General features: G+C 42.2%; 1 protein-coding gene and 1 long non-coding RNA gene across 3 annotated transcripts in view; one reads left to right on the top strand and one right to left on the bottom strand.

The window, feature by feature from the left end:
* The first annotated feature begins 2,911 nt into the window (after positions 1-2,911).
* Positions 2,912-27,686, top strand: LOC308657709. Of its 2 annotated transcripts, none has more exons than XR_014024039.1 (5): positions 2,912-3,137; positions 3,910-4,075; positions 8,005-8,067; positions 8,317-8,502; positions 26,850-27,686. It is a non-coding gene; the product is annotated as an uncharacterized lncRNA (long non-coding RNA). The 2 variants fall into 2 exon arrangements; XR_014024040.1 differs by lacking the exon at positions 2,912-3,137 and adding an exon at positions 3,243-3,287.
* The window catches only part of ETF1 (eukaryotic translation termination factor 1), a 27,209-nt gene continuing 19,542 nt past the window's right edge, over positions 20,026-27,692 (bottom strand). The window contains exons 5-11 of the mRNA XM_081309555.1: positions 24,471-24,609; positions 24,169-24,359; positions 23,021-23,150; positions 22,282-22,437; positions 21,881-21,945; positions 21,046-21,193; positions 20,026-20,629 (exon numbers count right to left, since the gene is read on the bottom strand). Coding sequence (XP_081165681.1) covers positions 20,547-20,629; positions 21,046-21,193; positions 21,881-21,945; positions 22,282-22,437; positions 23,021-23,150; positions 24,169-24,359; positions 24,471-24,609 — 912 coding nt within the window. The 3' untranslated portion in view covers positions 20,026-20,546. The remainder of the gene's footprint in view (positions 20,630-21,045; positions 21,194-21,880; positions 21,946-22,281; positions 22,438-23,020; positions 23,151-24,168; positions 24,360-24,470; positions 24,610-27,692) is intronic.

Raw genomic sequence — 27,692 nt, 5'->3', positions numbered from 1 at the left:
TTGGGAGGCTGAGGCAGAAGGATCATGAGTTCAAAGCCAGCCTTAGCAACTTAGTGAGGTCCTGTCTCTAAATGAAATATTAAAAATGGCTCAGTGTTTAAGCACTCTTGTGTTCAGTAGCAGGTACAAAAAAAAAAAAAAAGAAAAAAGAAAAAAAAAAGCATGTAGAGAGAGGAGATCCTGGGGTCTCTCTCCTTCCTGAGATCTGCCTCTCAAAACATTCCAACCCAGGGCTTTCTTATTAGTGTTTCTCTTGGGCCAAGCTCTGCCCAAGGGTTCATTTTAGCGTTTTCTGAAATCCCTAGAGGATCAGTATTAATCTTCCCTACCTATAACATGGCAGCTCAAAGCCAAGGGCTTCCCAGCCAGGGAGAGAATGAAATGGAAGTTTCCTCTTTTTATCTGTGTCTCTCTCCCCTCCCTTTTGCTGGGGAGCTGAATGCTCGCTCTGGAGGGACTGAGGGAAGCCGGGCTGGCTCTAATGTGATTTTGCCTAGATGAAGCTGGCAGCTGGGAACCACTTTTCCTCAGCTTGCCCTCTGCTGGGGAAACTCCATGACGGAGATGAGGCAGCTGGCAGGGAGAAGCCTCTGGATTGAGGCTGCCCGGGCTGCTGCAGAGCTAGGCAGGGACATGCAGGACCATGTGGGCACAGAGACAGATGCTGATGGCACCTTTCCTTTTTGAGCGCTCCCTAGAAGGGCGATGCCTTGGTGAAGGATTACTTCCTCAGTAGCAAGAAGAAAATACAAAAGAGCACAGGACATCATGGAAAGGATTTGGTACCTGGGGTCTCAAGACTTTAATCCCAATCCTGGTGTTATCACTTCTTGGTCATATGATTTTTGCTCTCAAGTTTAGTGTCTTTGCTCAAATTCTAACCTCCCAATTTAGAAAACGAGTATCAAAAACCTTTCTCATAAAACTGTGGGGGGAGAATTAGTTGAAATAACTACATGAAACTGGAATCTGGGCAATGGTTAATAAGTGTTCATTTATTCCACAAAGAGGCTGAAACAAAAGGAAATCACTGGATTCTGTAGGATTTGTGATTTATCAGCTTATTCTATAGGATGAAGCAATGGGCATCACATCATTGAGTGGGTGCTTGATTTTATCGAAAATGTTTCTATTATTAACCATGGGATCCCCAGAGGCTCCCTGATACTCTCTGTCTCAGAATTAGTTTCTCTGGGCATTGACACCCAGGGCAGGCGATCCAATCTGCATCTCCCTTGAGCCCTTGGCTGTCCTTCAGGAACCAGTCCTTCCTTTCTGGTACCAGAGCCACATTTCTGTTCTGGGGAGGACTGGATGACACAGTTACCATGTCACCCTGTGGTGTGTATGTGTGTGTTGGGGAGCTGTGTCCATTTTGGAATTGAAAAGCATCCTTGAGGGCTTCGACTTTAACAGGGAAGGTTACCATGCCAACCATAGCTTCCTTGCCCTACAGGGATGAAGGCAAACAAGGCCATGGGTGAAAGGCATCTATTGTGTATCCACAAACTTGCTTGGAGCCTATTAGGGGCTGCTAACTGCTGCTCAGCAAGACAGGGCAAGGGAGATTCAGGTTAGGTTTCAGTGGGACTTGGGACAGGCAGGTCTGATGAGGGCAGGGCAGGGTCAATGAGGGAGAATCAGGAAATGCTTTTCTGAGATTGATATCTATCTTCTGGTGAAATGTGTGGGTGTGGTACTGACAGCAGGTGTGGGAAGGGATGCTGTCCTAGATACAGGTTCTGGCTGTGATGGGAACTTCAACTTCTTCCAGGTTCTATTTGCCCTTTTCAGACCATACAGGAGGTCACCTATGCTTTAGAGGAAGTAGAGAAGGGTAGGGACAATAGATAGCAGTGGCTGAACTGAGAAAAAGAGCGTCAGTGCCACAGGCATGCTCTGGTAAAGGCATTAAAATCTTGGCAATAAGGTCCCCAAGACCTGGGGGTGTGGCTCAGTGGTGGAACAGCATGTCTAGCTCGCTGGAGGCCCTGAGTTCAATCTCCCAAATCAAAAGAAAGAAAGAAAGAAAGAAAGAAAGAAAAATAAACTTCTAGAAGGACAGGCTCACCCAGGGAGGGCAAAGCTCCCAGAAGAGCGGCCATGTGCACAAGCCTGCATTTCCAGGTTAGGCATTTTACACAAGTGCACACACTCGTTTCATTTGATTCTAACAGACTTGCAAAACAAGCATTGTTTCCCCCATTTAACTGAGGACTTGGAGGTTCGGAGGACATAAGCACCTCTTCCAGCGTCAATCCACTGGTAAGCGGAGAAGCTGGGATTGGAACTTCCTGTGTGAACCCCGAAAAACTCCAAACCTTAAGGGTGCCTTATTTTCTTCTGGAAAGATCTTTTTCGAAGCAGTCAGCTCCATGTTTCCCCATTCATTTAGGCTTCCCAGAGGCCCAGTTAGTTGGAAAAAGGCTAAAGAGATTCAGACAGCTGGTGTCTGGGCAGACTGTCCTCGTCCACAGCTTCCAATAACCCAGTGGCCACCGCGGACCATGTCCTTCTAAGGGGGTGGTCCTGCGGCATCTTCTCATTTTATCCCCTCCACCCTCCGCATAGTAGGGGCCCGTGGCTCAGAGACGAAAGCTCTCGCCCAAGGTAACACAGCGACTGCGAGGCGCAGCGAGGTTCCGGGTCGGCTTCGTAAGCGTCAGGGCAGCGCGGGGTCTCGGAGGGCCGGTCCGCAGTGCGCGTAGCCCCCGCCGGGCTGGAGTCCCGGGCTCTGGCCGCAGCGCGGGCTCAGAGGTCTGCGGCGGCGGAAGCGCCTCCCTATCGGGCGGGAACCCCGCCCCTGGTCCGCCCCGGCCGCCCCGCGCCATGTATGGTGCTTCCTCCCCGAGCCCTACAAGGCGCTTCCTTCCAGCCTCAGGCCCATACAAGGCGTTTCCTTTCCGGCGCGTCTGGCTGGCGGCCCGCGGGCGGCTGCGGGCTAGGAGCCCAGCCCTCGGGGGCCGCCCGCGCCCGGGAGCCCGAGGCCAAGGGACCCAGCCAAGGAGGGGGCGGCCGGCGGGAGGGTCCGGGAACGCGCGGCCTCGCCCCGTCGCCGTCCGGGCCCAGCTGAGGAAAACGCTGGACAGGCCGACTTGGGAGTCCCTTGGGAAGGCGCCTTCCTCCACCCCGCTAAGGTCAGAGGCTCCCACTGTCCTCTATCGTTTTCCTATTTGACCCCACCCCTGAACGCAGCACATCCTTGTTGGAGATCCTTAAGCGGCCAGAAGCCCAAGACCTGAAGCCTGCTGGCCCTCGATTTACCCTCCACCCCTTGCATTGGGCAGGTTGGTCTTTGGTAATATCTAATTGCTTCTATTTCTCTCTCCTTTTCTTTCCGTTTTTTCACTCCTCCCAGCCTTTAATCAAGCTGTTTCCTCTGCTGGAATGCCCTTCCCGCACCATTCTAGTGAAACGAATGCTGCTGCTACCCATCCTCTACTTGATTCAGACGTTGGCCCTGTGGAAATCCCTCCCACCCCACTCTATAGGTCCACAGACCTAGGTACTTCCCAGTGTCACACATCTTTTGTTTATTGCAACTATGATTTGGTCTTACTCATCTTTGAACTTGTTCTTACCGCAGAAAATGAGTAAGCCTGAAGAGGAAGAGGACCCTGTTAACAGGCCTCTACACACCGTTTTCACCTTGGATAGAGGTTCTTCACTTTAGGTCTGGTCTCCAGGATCTCTGGCCATGGCTCCCTGTGCTCTGGGGTTCACAAGTCTCAGGACCCTACAAGAGTAGTTTGGCTCTGTAGGGGATGTTGGGAGTGGGGTGGGATAGTGCCCACTAGGTGCCCTCACCACCCAGAGGGCCTCTCTTGTGCACCCTGATAGCTCTGACTATCCACCTTTGTAAGAGCAAGCCCCCACAGGTGCTCCATACAAAGCCTTAAATTTGGCCAGCCACGTGGTTACTGTGATCTGCCATGAGCAAAGGTCAGAGGGACCAGACTTCAGCAGAGACCAACAACACAACTATCATCAAAGTCCAGACTCTACTGGGAGGAGACAAGCCAGCTCCCATATTGCCAGCTGGACCAACCTGTGGCTCCTGATTTTTCTGCCTCAGGTGAGAACCAGAAAGAAAGCAGAGCTTGGGGCTGGGTAGGGGGAATATGCCAGAGCAGGGGCTTCTAGTGACAGGTAGCCTCTGGATTTGATCCAGAATAAAAATGACTCACAGGCTTGTAGTTTGTACTAGTTTGCAAGTGTGCACACACACATGCGTGCTATAACTACAAGCACCAAAGTTAAGGAGTTTCATATGTCTCCCCAACTCCCTCTGAGAGAAGATCTCAAAGGTCTAGGAATTGGATTTCAGATAAGACCCGGCTTCAGGCTTTGCAACCACCGTCTATGGTACCTCTTGCTTTGTTTTCTACCTAGACTGCAGCTCCCCAATCCTTCCCCAAGCCTTCTCTTCCGGGCTGCTGTTTAGGATTGTGGGTAAGAGACCAGGCTCAAAGGGGTTCTTTCCACCCTCTCTCCTACTCCTGCCTTCCGCCCCCTGCTGGCCACTGCCCTTTCCTGCTCCAAGCTGAGGGCAGTTCAGGGTGAGGAGGTGGTGCTTGCTCCTTACAGGGCTGGGAGATCCCCAGCTGGAAACCAGTTAGCTATTTATAACTGAGCCTAACTGAAGGGGAAGGCCTGAGAGGAGATGTGGAGCTTCTGCAGGCTGCTACAGAATTTGCAAGAACCCCAGGCTTCTGCTTAGGCTGGCCTTCTGTTCTTTTCTGGGTGAGGGTACTTTGAGCCTCTGAAAGCTCTATGAAGCTTAAGGATCCTAGGCTGTTTTCTGACCTAAAAAATAGGACATGTACTCCAGTTGCCCTGCACTGGGCATTTAGGCCCTTCTCACGGGGAGTATTGAAAACTGGAATTGGTAAAATGAGACTTTTTTTTTGTGGGGTGGGAATACCATGTGATGCACAATAAGATGGTCTCTGATATTTCCATGCATTTTTCTTATTGTATTCCTATGCTTGCCTTCTCAACCAAATTATATACTCTATAGAAATAAAGAGAGAGGAACTAAATCTCTTGCTAATGGTACCAACCCCTCCTTACCAAGACTGGGTTGGGTGCAACTTTTGTTTCCTAACCCTACAAAACCTTTCCATTGCCTTTTGCTTTTGCTTGCCTGGTTTTGCTACTATTTGGTGACTTCTTATTGATATGGACTTATCTGCCTTCTTGATAATCCCATTGTGACATAGTAAACAATTGTTGAATGGCTGAATATGAATCAGAGATGGCTAATTCTGCTTGTGGAATGCTTGATACATACTTAATTAACAGTTTTTCTTTAGTATCGGGGGTTGAACTTGGGGGTACTCAACCACTAAGCCACATCCCCAGCCCTATTTTGTATTTTATTTAAAGACAGAGTCTCACTGACTTGCTTAGCACCTCAACTGTTGCTGAGGCTGGATTTGAACTCGAAATCCTCCTGCCTCAGCCTCCCGAGCCACTGGGATTACAGATGTGTGCCTCACCAGCTCATTGTCACATTTAATCAGTGTTTTATAGGTTGGAAAATAAACTTGGCTGAGTGTAGTGCCAAACATCTGTAATCCCAGTGATTTAGTAGATTGAGGCAGTAGGATCACAAGTTCAAAGCCAGCAATTTAGCAAGGCCCTAAGCAATGTAGTGAGACCCTGTCTCAAAAGAAAGAAAATAAGCTGGCTGTGGTGGCACATTCCTGTAATGCCAGCAATCTGGGAAACTGGGGCAGAAGGATCGCAAGTTCAAGACCAGACTCAGCAATTTAGCAAGGCCCTAAGCAATTTAGTGAGACTCTCAAAATAAAAAAGCAAAAGGGCTGGATCTGTGACTTAGTGCCCCTGGGTTCAATTCCCAGTACCATAAGAAAAAAAGATTAGCTTTGATCATTATTTTTAAGTGCCTTCACCCAGATCTTTTTTTCTTTTCCTTTGGTGATAGTGGGGATTGAACCCAGGGCCTCATGCATTTTAGGCAAGTGCTTTACCACTGTACTACATCCCTGAGCCTTTTTAAAAAATTTTTTGAGACAGGGTCTCACAGAGTTGCCCTGTCATGGAACTTGTGATCCTCTGCATCAGCCTCCTGAGTAGCTGGTTAGATATTAAGTGGGAGCTGTGATAAGACCTGGTGTCTGACTTCAGAGTAGTGGTTAGGAGGAGGCTGCCTCCGTGCTGGCATCCAGTCAGAACCTGGTACCTGTGACTGCACAGCAGCCAGGTAGGTGAGGAGGGACACATGGGTTATTTGGCTGGGTTCTGCTGGGAAACTGAGGCAACACAGAGACCTTCTTCAAACCCCAATTCTTGTGATTAAATCAGAAAGATTTCAGACATGTTGCTTAGAGTGACAGGCATGAGTTTATTAGAAGGGATAGGAATGGGGCTGAGGATATAGCTCAGTTGGTAGAGTGCTTGCCTTGCATGCACAGGCCCTGGGTTCAATCCCTAGCATCACACAAAAAACAGGGATAGGAATGGGGAAAAGGAGAAGGACAGTGCACTTCTCCTGCCCTCCAGTTTTTTTCTCCACATTTTTTAAAATTGGTCCATTATAGTTGTATATAATGATGGGATTTGTTATTACATATTCGTACATGTATAATATAACTATATAATTTGGCTAATATCCTTCCCAGCACTTCCTCCCTCCTCCCTTCTACCCTGCCTTTGTCCTTTTCCCCCATTCTATTAATCTCCTTTGCTTTTCACGCATGGCTTCCCACCTTTCTTTTTCTTTTTCCTCTCTGGCATCCACAAATGAGAGAAAACATACAACGCTTGACCTTCTGAGTTTCTGCCCTCCAGTTTTATTGAGGGTCCCAGGGAGGTTTCCAGAGAGTCCTGCCCAGGTGTGCTGCTTGGCTTTTTTTTTTTTTTTTTTTTTTTTTTTATTGTAGCCATAGATGTGTTACCGCTGCTTGCTTCCCCCAATGCTGAAGTATAACACCAGAGAAGCACGCCGAGGCAAGTTTAGAGTGGAAAGTGGAAGCTTTATTAAAGGACAGCAGAAAAGACTTCTCCCCAGAGGAAGAAGGGGACCCAAAAGGCAGAACCGTGGAAGAGGGAGGTCTTCCCTTTTTTATAACTAAGGTCTTCTTTCAGTTTTCCCACACTCCTGTCCTTTGTTTCCCTTTATCTTTCAGTGAAAGAATGCAGGTGGGAAGGCCCCAAAAGGTGGGAGATAGGTGGGCTGGAGGATTAATCTGGGCAGGAAGGGTCTGGGGTGGCTTTTGATTAGCATTTCCCTGTTTGCTGGGAGCTGTTTCATTAACAGTTCCTTAGAATGGGTTCCGGGCCTTGGGGACATTAATATTTCAATTTCCACAATTGCTGCTTTGGTTTCCTGGACTCCATTCTTTATAATGGCCTCCATTTTATTTATCTTACTTGGTATTAGACCCGATTTACCTAACTACACTAACTACCTATCTGTAAATCTGGCTTCAGATGGACATCATGTCTTTTGGTTTGTTTATTTTTATGTGGTGCTAAGGATCAAACCCAGTCCTCACTCATGTGAACAAGTGCTCTGCCACTAAGCTATAGCCCCAGTCTGGTACCACTTGACTTTTGACTGACAGCAGGATGACATCAGGTTTTCAAGTCCCTACTGCCATTATCACTCTAAGTGACTTTGGCCCATGCTGACCCTGCTGGAACCTGTTCTTACAGATTTTATGGTTAGGGGGAATTATCCTTATCTACCCGAGTTCCAGGTGTAAGGGTCTCTCCTTCAGTGTAACTTGTGTTTTTTTTCTTTTTTTTTTGTACCAGGGATTAAACCCGGGGTGCTAAAACAGTGAGTCACATCCCCAGCCCTTTTAATACATGTTTATTTTGGGACAAGGTCTTTCTAAGTTACTGAGTCTGGCTTTGAACTTGTGATTCTCCTGCCTCAGCCTCTCAAGCCACTGGAATTATAGGCATGCACCACCTTGTTCAGCTAATTTGTATTCTTATCACTGGCATTTCATGCCTACATTTCTTCTGCAGATAACAGGTGGTTTGCTGAAGAATGTAACATATCCTGTTGACTCAAGCCAGGCAGTACCACAGGTAAATTGCTTTTCTTTCTTTCTTTTTTTTAATATTTATTTTTTAGTTCTCGGCGGACACAACATCTTTGTTGGTATGTGGTGCTGAGGATCGAACCCGGGCCGCAGGCATGCGAGGCGAGCGCGCTACCGCTTGAGCCACATCCCCAGCCCCGGTAAATTGCTTTTCAAAAGAGAAAGAATGTGGGGGTCAGCACAGTGGGCTGAGTTTTATAGAATTCTTCCCTTAACCTCATGTTCCCACCCTCAGGTCTTTCTGTCCCCTATCAGCCTGAGCCTCTCCCTGCCAAGCTTGCCTGTCTTGCGATTAGTGTTCCCCGGCCTGGCTCAATGACGCAGATGCTTTTCAGATGGCCAGGAAAGCTGCCAGGGAATCCTCCTAAGAAGCTTTTGGAGAGAAAGACCTGTTCTCATCTGCCAGTGGGAGGATCCTGAGGTAGCTGCTGTTGAGGCTGGAGGTGGTTGGGCTGGAGGGCTGAGCTACAGGTCACTGGGATTATTGGCATGTGTGGCCACACATCCACCAGGCTAACACCTCTATTTAAACTTGAGGGAATGGAAAGAAAAGTTAAAAAACATGTTCAAGACCACATAAGTATGTGTAAGAATTAAGATTTTACCCTGGACTGCTGGCTCCAGTGTCCAGTTGTTAATCCTGAAGTACTTTTAAAGTAAACAGGAAGGGTAAAAGAAAGGTGATAGGGAAAGGAAGGGGGCTGTTCCCTCTCCAATCATGGAAATGCAAATGAAGATGTACTCCACCAAAAAAAAAAAAAGATACTTGAATAGTTAATAAGCATATGAAAAGATAATGTCATCAGAAAAATGAAAATCAAAAGCAGAATGACACCAGCCATGAACAATTTGAAAAAGAGATGAAAAGAATTTAATTTTCAATACTATCCAAAAAAATAAAATACTAGGAATAAATTTAAGCAAGGACATAAAAGATTTATACACTGGAAACTATAAAATGTTGCTAAAATAGATTAAAGAAGTCCTAAATAGAGAGACGTCCTAAGTTCATGGATTGGAAAACTTAATATTATTAAGAATGGAAATGCTATCTAAAACAATCTATAGATTCACTGAAATCCCTATCAAAATTCCAATGGCCTTTTTTGCAGAAATGGTAAAGCCCATCCTTAAATTCATATGGAATTATAAAGAGCACTAAATAGCTAAAACAGTACTGAAAAAGAAGAACAAATTTGGAGGGCTTGCACTTGTTTTAAAACAATGCAGTTGGGTGTGGGGTGCACACCTCTAATCCCAGCTACTTGGGAGGCAAAGGAAGGAAAATTGCAAGTTTCAAGCCAATCTCAGCAATATATGAAGATTTTGAGCAATTTAATGAGAATTTGTCTCAAAAAAATAAAAAGGTAAGGCATCCTTGGGATCATTCCCTGGTATCAACAACAACAAAAACTGTTTACTATAAAACTACATAATTCAAAATAATATACTGTTATTAAGATTAGATATAGACTGATGGTATAGAATTCAGAGTTTAAAAACTATCCCACATGTCTGTGGCCAACTGATTTTCTCCAGTAGTGTCAGGACCATTTAATAGTAAAATAATAGTCTCATTAACAAATGGTGCTGTGCCATACATAGTGGCCCATACTTGTAATCCTAGCTATTGAGGAGGCTGAGGCAGGATGATCAAAAGTTTGAGGTCAGTCTGAGCAAATTAATGAGACCCTGTTTCAAAATAAAAATCTGGAGATGTAGCTTAGTGGTAGGATGCTTTCCTAGCATGTGCAAAGCACTGGGTTCAATCCCTGGGATCACAGAACAAAAACTGGGACTGGGACAACTGGGTATTTATATGCAAAAGTATGAAGTCAGACCCACCCTCCCATCTCACACCACATGTAAAACAAATGAGCTAAAAGGTAAAATTCTTAGAAGAAAATATAAAAGTAAATCTTAATGACTTTGAAAGTTGCCAAAGGATTCTTAGATATGGCAAAAGAAAGAAAAAAGATAAATTGGATTTCATCAAAACAAAGTTTTAGCATGGTGGTACATGCCTGTAATCCCAGCAGCTCTGGAGGCTGAGGTAGGAGGATGGCGGGTTCAAAGCCAGCCTCAGAAATTTAGCCAGGCCCTAAGCAACTTAGTGAGACCCTGTCTTTAAATAAAATATAAAAAAGGGTTAGGGATATGGCTCAATGGTTGAGCGCCCCTGGGTTCAATTCTTAGTACCAAAAAATAAATAAATAAAATACAAAGTTTTGGGATTGGAATATAGCTTAGTGGTAGAACACTTTCCTAGTATGTGTGAGTTCCAAAATTAAATCCCCAGTAGAGCACAACAAAATAAATATAAAGTTTTGTGCATCAAAGGACGTAATCAAGAACTTACAGAATGGGAGAAAATATTTCCAAATCATATATCTGGTGAAATTCTAGTATCCAGAAATATGTAAAGAATTCTTATAACTCAACAGCAAAAAGACAAACCAATTAAGAACAAGGAAAGGACTTGAACAAACATTTCTTTATAGATATACAAATGGCCAACCCACAACAAACAAAATCATTTATACAAAGATTTACATGTGAATTTTCATGGTGGCATGAGAATTTTTCCAGCTAAAAACTAGAAACCACCTAAATATCCACCAATGGAAGAGATAAAATGTGGTATACATACAATGGTATACTACTTCTCTGCTATTTTATTCATAGTTCTAACACCAGATATGTGGGATTTTGTTTCTATATCAAATAGTTCTCCAACTCTCCAAACACTATTTGGGTTTCCTACCATTCAAATAAATTCTGACACTCATTTACCTAGAGTTAGGGCAGACCCCATGGCTTTAAGGATCAGTCCCAGAAGACTACCTCTATTTCAGAAGACAGGCACAACTCCCAGGTTGCCAACCATACTTTTTTTGGTACCTTGGATTGAACCCAGGAGTGAATAACCACTGAGCCACATCCCTAGCCCTTTTTTTATATTTTATTTAGAGACAGGGCCTTGCTAAGTTGTTTAGGGCCTTGCTCAGTTGCTGAGCTGGCTTTGAACATGGGATCCTGCCTCAGCCTCCTAAGTTGCTGGAATAACAGCTCTGTGCCATGGTGCCCAGTCCAGCTATACTTCTGATTGACTCCTGGCTCTAAATCATGGGTTTCCACGACCCCCTCCTCAGGTTTGATAATTTGCTAGAATAGCTCACAGAACTCATGAAATTTGCTTACTGGTTTATTATAAAGGAATACAACTCCTGGGTGAGGAGGTGCAGGCCTGTAATCCCAGTGACTCAGGAAGCTGAGACAGGAGAATGGTAAATTCAAGGCCAGCCTCAGCAATTTAATGAGAGAGTGTCTCAAAGTAAAAATTAAGGCTGGGGCTGTAGCTCAGTGGCAAAGTGCTTGCCTAGCATGTGTAAGGCACTGGGTTCTATCCTTAGCACCACATAAAAATAAACACATAAAATAATGGCATTCTGTCAACCTACAACTATAAAAATAAAAGTTAAAAAAAAAAAAGGAGTAGGGATGTGGCTCAATGGTAAAGTGCCCTGGGTTCAATCCCAAGTACCAAAAAAGCAATAAAATTTAGGGGCAGCCAATTGGAAGAGATGCATAAGGCCAGATATGGAAGGAAATGGGGGTTTAGAACTTACACACCCTCTCTGCGTATGACCCCTCCCAGCATTTTAATGTGCTCTTCATCAACCTGGAAGCTCTGAGAACTGTCTTTAGGAGATTTTAGGGAGGTTTTGTTTTTGTTTTTTTTCGGTACTGGGGATTGAACCATTGAGCTATATCCTAAGCACCTTCCCTTTTTTTTTTTGTACTGGGAATTGAACTCAGAGGTACTTTACCACTGAGCTACATCCCCAGACCTTTTTATTTTTATTCTGAGACAGGGCCTTGCTAAATTGCTGAGTGCTAACCTCGAATTTGCTATCCTCCTGCCTTCCCTCCTGAGTTGCTGGGATTACAGGCTGCACTACTGCACCCAGCATCCTAAACCCTTTTATTTTTAATTTTGAGGCAGAGTCTCACTAAGTTGCCCAGGCTGTTCTTTTTTTTGGTACCCAGGATTGAACTCAGGGGCACTTGACCACTGAGCCTCACATCCCCAGGCCTATTTTGCATTTTATTTAAAGACAGGGTCTCCGGGCTGGGGATGTGGCTCAAGCGGTAGCGCGCTCGCCTGGCGTGCGTGCGGCCCGGGTTCGATCCTCAGCACCACATACAAACAAAGATGTTGTGTCTGCTGATAACTAAAAAAAATAAATATTAAAAAATTCTCTCTCTCCCCCCCCCCACTCGCTCTCTTTAAAAAAAAAAAAAAAAAAAAGACAGGGTCTCACTTGCTTAACTCCTCGCCATTGCTGAGGCTGGTTTTGAACTCCTCAGCCTTCTGAGCTGCTGGGATTTTAGCATGCACCACCTAGGGCCCACAGGCTGGTCTTGAACTTGCAGTCGTCCTGCTGTGACCTCCTGAGTAGCTGGGAGGTGCCACACTGTCAAGTTTTAAAATTTCAATATGGTAGACACGGTGGCACAGCCTATAATCCCAGTGAATCAGGAGGCTGGGGCAGGAAGAGTGCAAGTCCTGGGCCAGTTCTAACAATTTAGGACCCTCAGCAATGTAGCAAGACCCTGTCTCAAAATAAAAAATAAAAAGAAAATGGGCTGGGGATGTGGCTCAAGTGGTAGCGTGCTCGCCTAGCATGCGTGCGGCCCGGGTTCGATCCTCAGCACCACATACAAACAAAGATGTTGTGTCCGCCGATAACTAAAAAATAAATATTAAAAAATTCTCTCTCTCACTATCTCTTTAAAAAAAAAAAAAAAAAAAAAGAATTGAGGATGTTGCCCTGTAGTATAAGCACCTCGTGTTTAATCCCCTCCTCAAAAAAGTTTCATTATTTAGGTGTGATTGATCACATCATTGGATATCAGTGTTTAATTTAACTTCCAGCCCTGTCCCCTCTTTGGAAGTGGAAGGCTGAAATTTCAGCTCTCTGTGCTTTCAAATTAGTCTTTTTGGTTAACAGTCCCCATTCTGAATCTATTTGTGCACACTCAATCACCAGCTCTTTCATTAACCTACAAAAGATAATATATTTATAATTTTATTATACTACCTAACAATAAAAATGAACCCAAACATTCAATAACAAATGTACTTAATCTTTATTTTTATTTATTTATATGTGGTGCCGAGAATTGAACCCAGTGCCTCACATGTAAAAGGCAAACACACTACCATTGAGCCACAACCCCAACCCAACAGATGTATTTAAAAAAAATATTATTTGCGAGGATTAGGCAGGAGGTTCACAAATTTGAGGCTAGGCCTGGGGATATATGTGGCTCAGTGGGTACAGCCCTTGCCTGACATGCATGAGGCTCTGGGTTCAGGTTCCCCCCCCCAACTTGCCTCCCAGAAAAGAAACAAGAACACACATTACAAGTTCAAGGCCAGCCTTAGCAATTCAGTGAGACCCACAGCAACTTAGCAAAACCTTGTCAAAAAATAAAAGGCTGGGGATATAGCACCCTGGGTTCAATCTCCAGGGCCAAAAACAAATAGAAACAAACAAACAAAAAACAAGTCCAAGTCCAATTTAAGTAGTGGTAGCAGTGAGATATGTTTGTGGGATAGATAGAAGTGTTACCAGCAGTTTAGACAGGGAGCATGCCTGGATCTCAACTGCCTGGATTAGACCACCTATCCACATAAGAAATAGGCAAATGAGGGACTGGGGCTGTGGCTCAGGGGTACAGTGCTTGCCTAGCACGTGTGAGGCCCTGGGTTGAACCGCAGCACCACATAATAAATAAAATAAAGGTATTGTGTCCAACTACAACTAAAAATAAGTTAAATATTTTAAAAAAAGAAAATAGGTAAACGGTATACAAAGGGAAAATTGATTTTATGCAGTTTGATCAAATTTGGCCAGCTAGGATCCAGGCAGGTTCCCTGACTTGACTGCCACTAACAGAAGGCTGGAGGAAACAGTTTCTGAAGGTCTTTGCTCAGCTCCCCAGAGAGAAGCAGAATTACCATGCTACTTCAGAGTTGAATTGGAGCAAGGAGCACAAGTATGCTTTTTTTTTTTTTTTTTTTTTTTTTTTTTTTTTTGACGTTGCATATGGAACTCAGGTCCTTGGGCATGCTAGGCTAGTGCTGTTATCACTGAACCACATACCTAGTCCCAGAATGCAACTTTACTATGGGGCAGGTGTCCTGTCATCAAGCCTTGATTCCTCTGCATTCTCCAGCCTACCTCTTTCCCAGGCAGCAGCAGATCTGCAGCTTTGCCTGTAATTTAGGAGCATCTTGCCTCTCTAGCTTAAAACTTTCTCTGGGTTCAATCCCTAGGACATAGGGTGGGTTGGAGAGCCTGAGACCAGGTAAGGTATCTTAGCAGAGTGGAAAAGACAGGTATCTTAGCAGTGCTGGGAACCTGGCAGTTGGGGAAACTTAGGTTGAGCTATTTTAGAAAACTGGGAACTGAAGAATCAAGTTAATGTATAGTCAAGCCAACCCTGACTCAGGGAAGTGACTTCAAAATAGATTTCATAATCCCACCTAGATGTTAGCCACCTTTACCCTCCCCGCACTGACTTTGGTGTTATCCATTCACTTGCTCCCTCGGATCTTCCCTTTTCTATATCTGGAGAGAATGGGGCTTAGAAGAAGAGTAACAAGATCATCCATCCAGATTTGGAGTTGTAACATCAGGTGCTCATGTTGGCTCTGCTAATTTGCTGAATGGACCAACAGGCCATTCACTCTGTTGCTCTCTGGACTTCAGTTTTCTTCTCTCTTCAACAAGGGGACGAGGATGAAGTCCAAGGCTCTTTCCAGTATTAAAATGATGATTTCTTAAGGAATGAAAGTGTTAGGGTACCACAGAGAAGAACTATAGAAGGGTGTAGTGTAGACAGATTCTTAGAGATTCTTGTCCTTTCTGAGAATGGGCTCAGTTTCCAGGTATAGCTTTGCCTTCCCATCACCTAGCTAAGGGTCAACCCTTGCCCAGTTAGCCCTTGTATTTCACAGTACCCCATCTCCCCACCCAGCTCTGGACCAACCTTAAGGCCGATTCTATCACCAAGGCACAATTATAGCATCTCCTTTATTGGTCCTGCCCCTGCTCCCTTCCAGCTTTGGCCCCAACTCCCAAGTCTCATCCTCCAGGCCCACTGGTTGACTCATGAAGAAGCAAATGAAAGTGTCAAGTAACTTGTGAACCATTTACAACCCCCAAACTACACATTGTTCTATAATAGGTGTTCATTAATGATCCTAAACTGTTAAAGACAATGGAATGATGCTGTTTTTCTTTATTTCTGATATTTCAAAAATTTCCTTAATGGATATGTCTTATTTTAAGCTTCTTGATACATTAATATATATTTCCTAAGGAAATAAGTAATATATAACCACAGAAGTTTTAAAATTTAGGAGCTTTAACATTGATACTTTTTTCTATAGTCTACGTCAGGTTTTGTTTTCATTTTTTGGTACTGGGGATTGGACCCAGAGACACTTAACCACTGAGCCACAGCCACAGTCAATTATTATTATTTTTTCATATTGAGACAGGATCTTGCTAAACTGTTGAGGCTGGCCTTGAACTTGTGATCCTCCTGTCTCATTGGGATTACATGTGTGTGCCATCACACCTGACTACATTTCAGTTTTGTTAATTGTCCTATTAATGACATAATTTTAAGAGCAGGGACAAGTCAGGCAGGGTAGTGCCTGCTGGTACTCCGTGCTGGCTGGGGTGCTGAGACAGAACTGCTTGAGCCCACAAACTTGAGCCCAGCCCAGGCAATGTAGCAAGACCTCATCTGTTAAAAAGGAAAAAAAAAAATGCAGGTGGTGGTGATACAGTGGTACATGCATTTAACCCTAAGTGGTTTAGGAGACTGAGGCAGGATGATCAAAAAATTGAGGGCCAGCCTGGACAACTTAGTGAGACTCTATCTCATAAAAAGGGCTGGGATGTAATCTAGTGGCAGAGCACACCTGGGTTCAATCCCCAGTATTGCAAAAATAATAAAATGAAAGGGGTTGGGCTTGTAGATCAGGGGTAGAATGCATGCTTAGGATGTATATGGCTCTGGGTTTGGTCCCCAGCAGCACCAGAAATTAATGTTTTACCCTCCCCACCCTTTTGTGGTATTGAGGATTGAACCCAATCTATTTTGGTGCTGGGATTGAACCCAGGGCCTCATGCATGCAAGGCAAACACTCTACCACTCAGTTATATCCCCAGCCCCCGACTGTAGTTATTTTACAGATGGATAATTCAAAACCCAGATTGCAGAGTGCTAAGAAAACTGAGCAGACTCAGTGAGACTTCTAAGTGCTCCTCTCTGTTCCCTCATCCTTGCTTTCTTTAGTAGACTGCCCTCTCCATTTCTCCAAAATTTAAGGGCAAAGCAAACTGTCCCAGGCACCTCTTAGAACTTGTTAGAAATCTGCTCTCCTTCAGATGAAGCAAAATTCTTCCACTGCCATTGTGGTCTAGCACCATCTTGTGGCCACCAGCACAAACTCACTCTCGCCACTTTAAGTCTACAGTTGGAAACAAAGCATTCACTGAGGCTCTCATCTGAACCCTAGCTAAGTTGCCAAGCACTGTACCGTGGACTTCATATGTCTTTGCCTATTTAATGCTTACCAAGGCAGCATTACTACAGGTAGAAAAATTGAATCTTAGGGACATGGGATAATTTGCCAATCTCCTGGAGAGTCAGGATGTCAGTCACATCTCATAGGGAGATGTGAAACTCCTGCTCCCCACCATAGCACTTCAGATTTAGGACCTGCCTTATAGTGAGAGGGAATCTGGACAGGAAGGGACTTGTTTGAAGTCAGAAGTCCAGCTAATGGCAGAGCCAGAAAAAGGGCTTTATTCTGGCCTCTTAACTGAACCTGCCATGCAAGTTCAGGGAAGTTCTGTTGAAGATGGCTCAACCTGAAACTGTTCGCACCTATACCTCAGTCCCTCTGTTCAGCCACATCCTCAGCAACTTAAGGCACCAAAACACCTACAAAATGAGCACATAACTGGCCCTATTTCACTGGCTCTAGTATCAGTTACACACCCTTAGGCTGGAGTCAGTTCCTAGGTCTCTTTAGGCACAGTCCCATCAGGATGGGGCTTGGAAGCTTTAAGTCTCAGATGGCATGCATTCAACTTGGCAACAAGGGAGAAGCTGGCATGAGGCTTTAATTCCACCTTGGCATTCAGCCCTGAATCTACTGGGCCTGTCTAGGAGTGCATGGTATGGGAATTAGAGCCAGGGAACAAAAGATGGCAAGAGCTGCAGGCCAAGACAGGTGAGCACTGCAGCCCACACATCCGGCTGGCACTACTATGCTGCCTTCCAACAATTTGGCTTCAAGAACATCACCTAAAGATGAATTAGAAGGAAAACTACTTGCACAGGCATGCCTGCCTCTTCTCAGAGTGACTAGTTTCATCAGGGGATTTTATGGATTAAATGAGAAAATGGGTGACAGAAAAAAATATTAAACTGACCAGTAATGGCAGTTTATCTCAAATCTGGAGAAAGTAAACCATGCACCATCTTGATTCCTCAACTAGGCAGGCATCCTAAACTACCAAACAGAAGAGGCTCCAAGCAGCTTGAACTCTGGAGAAGGAAAAGAAATCCTCTTCTCCTAACCTGGTCTAGAAGCTTTGCTCTACTGGGCCAGCCCAACTTGCTCTTGTTATTCTCCTACCTACAAGATATCTATTCAAGATAGGGGAAAGCAGTAGGAAAAGGCTCAGACCTAGTTTCTGTTTTTATCAGAGATGTTCTATTATAGGACTCAAAGGCAAGCAGAATCAACTTTGTAATTGGGATAAATTTTTTTACTTTATCACTATTAAAACCTCTTGGTCCATCCCCCCCCTTTTTTTTGCAGTGCCTAGGTGATAGGCATCTAAAGCTTCATGCTTGCTAGTCAAGTGCTCTACCACCGAGCCATACTCCCTACCTTTATCACCTGTTAATAGTTTTGCCTTATCAACTTGAATCTCTTTCCTCTAATATAATCTTGGGATCCTGATCCCCCGACATCCTTTGAATATACCTTTGCACAGGCCAATGTAGTGAAGAAACTAAAGTCTAAGGCTGCAAATTTATCAGCTATGACTAATCTGACATAAACTTCAAAGACCTCTTATACTGTCTCTAAAGTTCAGACTTTTCTAGGAAACAGTCCTAAAAAATCTCAAGCACACAAAGTATATTCTTAAATATGGTTTAATACTCTTCTCCATTTCTGTACATCACAACACCAAGATTTCGCTGCTTAGATCTCTCTGCAGAGGCTATAGAGAATGCAAAGGCTACGTTTTTCACCCCCTCTTATTTATGTGTTTGCATGTGTAAGTGTAATACATACCAGTATATATTGATACACACATCAATATATAATGCAATATATATCACCGAAGAGAACACATTGATTAAAGAAATACAAAAATTTGGCATCATTTCCAAACTTAAATAGTAAAAATAAAAACTACAAAAGGAGCTGCATACCCTAAATGTATCATGTGAAACAACAAGCATATTCAAAAATGTAAATTTACATCCAATTTCTCTGGTCTTGTCATATCACATTAGACCCATTTACAATGGCAAAACCCTAAGGTACTGCTGTGAAGAGAGCATGTTTACTTGTTCTTGGGTGTTCTGCAAACAAACAGCAGAGCCCAAAGCAAAAGCCTGTTCCGGTGAAGCCTCCCACATCGGTGAACACCAAAGAATTGACTCTTCTCACTGGGGATTGAGACATCAGGTTATACATTGACAGACAGTTATTTGGACCTCAGAGCGCAGTGTGAGAACCAGAAGCTTTACATTTAAGACATACTCCCTTCATTCAAGTGAAACAGGATTATTGGAACGATAGGCAGGTCTGTAACCTGGGAACAAAGAGTTGGTTCAGACCAATAAAGCTACGAGTGACTGAATCAAGTCAGTGAAGAACAGCAGTCAGGCACTAAGTGTTGAAAGTACCCAATTTGAAAACCAAATGCACCCCACTACCCTAGTCACTGTGGGGGTGATACCAATTGACTTAAAAAACCTTTGGTCCTTCAAAGTCCATTCGGTATACACTTTGTCATTGCTAGCACTGGGCACATCCTATACACTTTGTTCACTGTCACCACATTGAGTACGCCATGACCTTGCATGGGCTGGGTTCTAGTCCACCTTATAGCCTAGCTATGAAGCATAAGCTTCAGGTTTTCAGGCCAACTTTTTAGATCCAACATGGTTTAGTCCATCGTGCTAGAAGCTGTGTCCCATCCCTTCCCACCCCTTCCCTTCCCACCCTCCTCCCATAATTTCTCATCTGAGAGGTGCTTTTAAGTCCCACATTTGAAACAGATGCTCAAACCCCACTAGGGGTTTATAATTACATGCACAGTCATACATGTCTTGTCTGTCGTCCTGGTGAAAAATCTTGCAGTTCATTAAAAAAAAAAAAAAAAAAACATTCACATAATCTCATGCCACCCAACACAAGGAAACACGACCACCTCCCTTTTTACCAAGGGTAGACCCAAGCAAAATAAAATAATCTTTAAATTTCTTTGCTTCCACTAAAATTGTTTGTTTTATTTCTCCCAATCCCAGCAAATAGCACAGAAGCCCCACCATATCCATCCCAAACTGATTTCTAGTAGGCTAGGTTTATGGGGACCCTTGTTAAAGTAAATGATACAAAGGGCTCCCGAACATTGGGCACAAATGTGTCTGCCAAACAGATGAAAGTAAACAGTGCACTGGCCTCAATGCTTCATGAGTCAGTTTGACTTTACAATGCAATCTGCATCCTTGAAACTGACAGTTTGGGGAGGGGGTGTGTGGAAGTGAGGTTGAAACTGCCTCCTATTAGCTCACCCTTTCAACATTAAACAGAGACCAAGAGAGAAATGGTTCCAACATTTCACCACATGTATTTCTTCTTATGCAGTCTAAGCTGAGAATGCCATGTAAATGGGTCACTGCGAAATGCAGCAATTTAATTTTTCTCCAATCAAAATAAGAAACAAACCAGTATGATCTCGCTTCTATTAACTTTTGAAGGTTTACAGCAGTTAAAGTATTTTGCTTCTATGTATGAAGGTTAAAAAAATCATTTTTTTTCATAAAATACAAGAGCAACCAATTTCACCATCGAGTAAAAGTAAAAACTGGGATTCTTTTTAAATTAGTCCAAAGTGGCATTTAGGAACTTAGTTGCAGGCTGCTGCGCTGACACCATGACAAACCAATGTACAGGGTTGGGTCTGGTTTTGTTTCGGTTTTCTTTTCAGTATCCAATGCTCATGGATTAAGTTCTAGAAATGTTCCAATTGTAAGGCAGGGATCTGTTTAGATTCCACCACGGGTATGCTCCTTGGGTTGGATGCTGGAGGGTGAGGCACATTTTGCCGGACCCATGTCGACTACCTAGTAGTCATCAAGGTCAAAAAATTCATCGTCTCCTCCTTGGTATTCCATTCCCTGGAAATCTACTCGGTACCGCAAGATACCTAGAGAAAAAAAATCAAAGGGTAAGTACCAATGTTCATGGAATAGGGAGGGGTTGCTCTATAAGGGAAGTCCATTCATTTGCAGAATTATAGAAAGCAAAGAGTGACTGACTAAAATTGTTCCAGCTGGGTGTGGTGGTGCACACCTGTATTCCTATTGACTTGGGAGGCTGAGGAAGGACTGCCCAGTTTAAAGTCTGCATTGATAACTTAAACTTCATCTCAAAATAAAAAGGGCTGCGTGAGCCCCTTGGTTCATTCCCCAGTAATGGAGGGGGGAAAAAAATCCAAATCACGTTGTGTAGCCACCTGCCTCAAGTAGATCATGAGTACACTTTATCTGAAATTACTTAATCCAGGAGAGGCCCTGGCCTGAAACCCTTGTTTTAAGTTATATTTGCTGATTTGCTACTCACCTCCAATTCCACCAAATCCTTTCACAAATTGGGATCCTTCTTGTGACTTATCTGTGACAATTTCCAATGTAGCTCCAAATTTTTTATAGTTGTTAGCAAACCATTCCAAGAGGGGCATGCTCTCAATCAGCTCATGTTCCTGCCCCGTCTATAGATGCGACCATGAGAAACAAAAAAATTATACACAATGAAGTTCATCTTAACCCTCTCAATCCCCCTTTCCAACACTCTAATTCTCCTACTCATTATGCATATGTATAAAATGTGTGTAAAATAAAGTGAATTCTGGTTTCTGGTAACAGAACTGAAATAGCAGAGAAATTCTGATTACTTTAATACTTCTCAGGCTCTACCCTTTAATGAAACATTAACAAATTCTTCAACTTATGATTCCTACTGTTGATTCCAGAAGTCATGCTGTTGCTCACTCATTCACACCCCAGAAGAAGCATGCCACAAATGCTTTTGGGAGCAGCTTCATAAAGGACCAAGTCCTCCAACTCAGAATTTTAAACTGGTGATACATTTACATCAAATGCAGAGAAGCCATTGCAGTGGAGGAACTGATAAAAGCAAAGAAAGCAGTATAGGTTCACAGATAGCAGAAACTATTCAAATTATTTCAAGGATAACAACAATGTTTTCCTGACTGCTTAATTACTTAAAAAGATCTGCAGTAACCATTCCTAGGCCCCCTTCCTTGGAATCAGATCAGTGCACGGCAAATAGAAGCTGACCCCTTCCTGCTGACTCCCTAACTAGTATGAGGTTTGGTCTCTCAAGGCTGAGAGTCTGTGCTTCCTTGCATTTATCACCAAAGAAAACAATCACATACCTCTTTGTCTGTGAAATGAGATTTATCCTTCTCTTGTTCTGGAGTTAAATAGAGAATTTTCTCCTCTGTAGTATTAAAAGGAAACAACAACAACAACAAAAAGAACTTGTTAATCTGGCTCTCATGTATTAATAGGTATGAGCCCTGTGACATGAGATGAGAAAACGTCTCCTGGACTCATTGTATTAACCTTCTTTCCTACAGAGTTTAGCATGCACTCAGCATCTACCAGGTATACTACTTCTACCATAAAGACATATCAAACAACCAAAAGAGAGTGGTACATACAACTGCCTTCTGGTTGCTTCTGAAATCAGCCACATGTCCCCAAATGCCCACCCCAGATTTCCAGTATACACAAGAAAGTAACAAATAACAATCTTATTTTCTAGTTTTCTTACCTTCTGTGCCTTGGCAATGAAGAACGTATCTCATTATATCCAGATTTTCATAGACTATTAGAATCTCTACAGCGCCCATTTCCAAAGCCTTTAATGTATCTTCAACACCAAAGCAGTACTTGCCTGTGTCCTGACTAATTTCATCAAAGTATCGTCCTGTGGATTAGAGACAGGACAATAAAACATACAGTTGGTTGACTATCCACAAATTCAATGAACTTCAGATCAAAAATATTCAAGAAAAAAGTTACACTTGCTTATGTGTATTATGTACTTAGGTCTATGATGGATGCATCTGTACTGAACACATACACCTTTTCTCGACATTGTTCCCTAAACAATATATAGCATAACAATTATTTACATAGTATTTATGTTGTAGTGGTTATTATACATAATAATCTAGAGATAATTTAAAGTATACAGGAGGGTGTGTGTAGATTATATGCAAATACTAAACCACATTTTATATAAAGGACTTGAACATTCATGAAGATTCAAGATTGTGAATCTTCTGCAGATACTCAGGGATGATTATATATTACATTTTCTCTTGTAGCTACAAACACTCATTAGACCTAACAACTAAGGAAGATTAAAAATGATTCCATGAAGGCAGAAAATTTTATGAAAATGGTAAACCTTCTATATTTTCAGTGCCTCTTCATACATACAGTTATGTACGTACCTACATTTACACACAAATATAATGAGCAAAATAGTTGCATTTCATTGATACCTATTAATTTCTTCTCTTGAATGAATTTCACGTTGGAGAGGACTTCAGTAGATAACTCAATAGCTTGGTTGAATCCATTTTCACCACCATAGGATATATCAACTAATTTTAAAACTTTTGATTGCAACCTCTGATACAATTAAAAACAAAAACAAAAACATTAGCACTTCAAAATACTCAGAGGAGCTCAACCTCTCAGCCACATTCCCAGCCCTTTTTATTTTGAGACAGGCCTTGCTAAGTTTCTGAAACTGGCTTTGAACTTCCTATCCTCCTGCCTCAGCCTCCTCACAGGTACGTACCACTGTGCCTTGCTAGCTCTTTCACTTAAAAAAATAAAAAAAATATAAAAAAAAAAAATTTTAAGTGAGCCTCAGCCCCACCCCCAGCTCTCACTTCTGAACCCCTATCACAAACCAAAAGATCCTCTGAATTTAAATGCTTTGATCCTTTTTTGGGGGTACCAGGCATTGAATCCAGGGCACTCAAACACTGGGCCATATCCAAAACCCTTTTTTTTTTGTATTTTATTTAGAGACAGGGTCTTGCTGAGTTGCCCAGGGCTTTACTAAGTTATTGAGGCTGGCTTTGAACTCTAGATCCTCTAGCTTCAGCCTCTGGAGCTGCTAGGATTATAGGCGTGCATCACCACACCTGGCAATGCTTTGGTCTTAAAAGTCTGTCTGTCATACAGCTGAGTTTCACTACTTGATTTAATTGCAGTTATAACTCAGCAAAAAAAAAAAAAAAAAAAAGAGCTGCTAGTTTCTCTGAAATCAAACCATTTTAAAGCTAATTATGGCAATCTGCCTAAAAATGATTTCAACAGAGAAAGTATCCAGAAGAGAATGAGGCATTTTAAAATAAATGCCTATAAACCTGTTACTGTTTAATTCAGAGCTAAGTTTTTTTTTTTTTCTTTTTCTTTCCTTTGCAGTGCTACAAGATTGAACCTAGGGCCTCATGGATGCTAGGCAAGCACTCTACCACTGAGCTACACCTCTAGCTCTCATAGCAAGGTTTTTTAAAGCCAGGGAAATATTTCTGTAAATTCAAAAAGATATGCATGTCCCAGGGTAAATACAGAGGACTTACCTATTCCTACTTAGAGACTTACATAAAAATTGATCCATCTATTTTTCACTTACCTGATCAAACATATCAGATTGACTTAGTTCAGTTTTAAAGTCAGCTGATCCAGCTAAAACGAGACCAGCCACATTCACTTTGTCCCCAGAAATAAACAGCTGCACAGCAGTCTCTGCTACTTTCCGAACATAGTTATGTCGTTTTTCCATTCTTAAACGGGCAAAACGCAAGGCTGACTGACCTCCTCTACCTATGACACAAAAGGGTGATTATTGAGAAGTTATCCAAACACAAAAAGTGAAAGTAAAAGAAAAAAAATGACTTTCTTGCTAGACACAAAGTTAAAGGGCTCATGCATTACCATGTTTCTTTGGGAGATCCACAGTGAATTTGTGCAGGACTTCTCTTGTGTTTCCTTGGAGTGTGCCAAAAAGTGCACCACTGCCATCTATTACAATGAAGCCAAATTTGCTGTCATCTGAAAGTAGTGCTGTAAGAGCCTGAAAAACAAACATAAGTATCACATAATAAACTCTATAGCTTTGCTAAGGTCAATACAAAACCTAGGAGAACATATGAGCCCTTTTACCCAACTTGCTATCGTATAAATACTGTGGTAAAACCATTTTATGGAATAATTTGTAGACTTCAGCTATAAATATGTAACTTATGTAAAATGGTGGTTGCCAGGGACTGCAGAGAAGAGGGGAATAGGGAGTCATTTCTTGTTTATTGTTTATAGAGTTTTACATGATGAAAAGGACTTTGGAGATGGATGGTAGTAATGGTTGAATAACATGAATGTATTTAATACCACTGGACTGTACACTTAAAATAGTTATGATAAATTTAATTCAATTTTTAAATTATTTTGGGTTACCAGGGATTGAACCCAGGAGCACTTGGCTACATCCCAACCAATATATTTTGTATTTTATTTTGAGACAGGGTCTCTCTGAGTTGCTCAGAACCTCGCTTTTGCTGAGGCTGACTTTGAACTCATGATCATCCTATCTCAAGTCTCCAGAGCCACTGGGATTACAGGCATGTGGCACTGTGCCTGGCATAATAATTTTTTATGTACTTTACCCCCTGACACACACACATAAAAAGGAAAGGCAAGGTGGCACATGCCTGTAAATCCCAGGAGCTTGGGAGGCTGAGGTGCTATAAACTCAGTGGGACCCTGCATCTAAATAAAATATAAAAAAGGGCTGGGGATGTGGCTCCGGGGTTAAGCATCCCTGTTCAATACGCAGTACCAATAAAACAAACAAAAACAACAATTAAAAAAAAAAAAAGAGAGGGGAGAGAGAGAGAGAGAGAGAGAGAGAGAGAGAGAGAGAGAGAAGAAAACAACAAAAATCCATCCAAAATCCAAACTCAAGGGTTATAACTTCAACTTCTTCCTATTCCTTGATTTCATTTAGATAGTTTGTGGAACACTAACATTTAAATCTACCTTCCAAAAGTTGGACTTTATTTTTATTTTTTTCTGGGAGCAGTGCTAGGGACGAAACCCAGGGTCTTACACATGCTAATAAACAAGCTATCCACCAGAGTTACATATATCCCAAACCCCAAAAGCAGAGTTCTTGATCTATTGTAACAAATAAGACGATACTGTACCATCAACTCCAAAGCAGAAGTACATAAGCACAAAACTCATGAACAATCTTTAAAAATATCTTCTAGTTTTGAAATGTTTAATTCCTGTGGTCTTGGGCAACATTAATATTATCTGGAAACAATTTCAAAATAGTTTCAAGGCTAACAATTCTGAATTTAATGCAGAAAACTTCTGGGTTAGTATTAAATGTCCTATTTCTATTTCTCTGAAGAAAAAATGTTTATATAGTCCTAGAGCCCACATAAGATATGTTTGCATGGTGAATTCCTTACCCCACTCCCAAGCACTGGAGACTTAGCCCAAGGGTGTTCTACCACTGAGCAACATCCCAGTCCTTTTTATTTTTTAAAATTGTTAAAGATAGGCCTTGAATTTGTAATCCTCTTGCCTCAGCCTCCAGAGTAGCCAGGAATACAGCAGCGTGCCACTGTACCTGATCTTCACAATGGATTTTTGAAAACTACAGGCCTTGTAATCACTAATTGCCAGATAGCAATCTACTTAGAAATAAGGAATTATTATCCATTCCATTTTAACTAAGGAAGAAAATAGTTCCTTCAAAGGAATGTCTGGGAAGCAAATTAACCAACTAAGAATCTATTTTCAACCACACCATGCTTAATAATTAGCATTAAGACATGAATACTGCACGCTAAAAATAGGCTAGGGTTTTATCTTAGTGGTAGAGAGCATGTACAGCATGCACAATGTCCTGGGTTCAACCCCCAATACCCCCAAACAAAAATAGCCTTGTATTATCATAATCATGTCTGTTAGCTTAATTAAGGTTTTCAACAAATTTGCTTATCAAGAAAGATTTTATTATTATTATTAATTCCTCCAGAATTGAACTCAGAGCCTTCTGCATGCTAATTACTCTTTATAAGAATGTATAATTACCTTATTAAACTGGACACAAATTGCAACATCAACATACCTCAATCATTTCTAGTTATTGATATCATATCAGTTATAGCCAAAATATGAAAAGCCAGTAAGATTAAACAGTGTCTTAAGAGAAACTGAGATTTAAAAAAATTAATTAGGAGGCAGACAACATAAGTAGCATATACTATTTAAATCAATAAAAATCTGCTTTCATCAACCCAGATACAGGTAAAAGTGACAGAGTGGCTAAGAATCTCTTCAACAAAGCCTCTTCCAGAAGGAGACTGTGGTATCTAAGAAAAAAAAGTCTGGATCATCTATGCAGTCAAACAAGATTCAACTGGAACCGGACTTCCTGTCAAGTTAGCAAAAACCATCTATTGTAAACAGTGTTGACAAATGTCAGTTCTAATTCCACTGTAGAGATTTTTCCCTAGGTCAATGAAAGGAAAGAGAATAAACTGGGAGCCAGCTGTGAATTCCTGATTGTTCTACTGTTGACTGATTTAGGTCACTCTAATGAGGTTTCCTTTCCACCATTAAAGTTCATCTTATGGCAGCTCTGTCACTCAAAAGTTTCATGGGGAAATGTAAAGGAAAAAACAAACAACATAAAAACTTCCATTATTAAAAATTATAACTTGCCAGCTGAAAATTGAGCATATAGAGAACATAGGCAAGTTATCACTGTAAATAGGAGGAGAGAAAGATTAACCAGCCAATTATTTCTTTATCTCTAATTAGTTCTCCAGGTTAGCACATTCTTTGAACATGAAGAATGACTAGTGTCATAATAAATGTGAGTTATTTTATTTTTTAAAAATAGCCAGCTGTGTAAAATGTACCATTATTTCCCATCATGGTTTGGAAAACTAACAACTTTTCAAAAAAAAAAAAAAAAAAAAGGTTTGATACAGTTACTACATGACCCAGCAGTTCCATTCTTAGATATAGAATGAAGTAAAATGAGAACATGGTCACACAAAAACCAGTACATGAATGGTCATAGTAACATCACTTATAAAGGGCAAACAGTGGAAACAACCCAAGTGTTCAAACTCTTAC

Source organism: Spermophilus citellus, assembly GCF_964194105.1.
Source record: "Spermophilus citellus genome assembly, chromosome: 1".
NCBI lineage: Eukaryota > Metazoa > Chordata > Mammalia > Rodentia > Sciuridae > Spermophilus > Spermophilus citellus.
The sequence above is the reverse complement of the archived record's forward strand: the minus strand, read 5'-3'. Positions and strand labels throughout refer to the sequence as shown.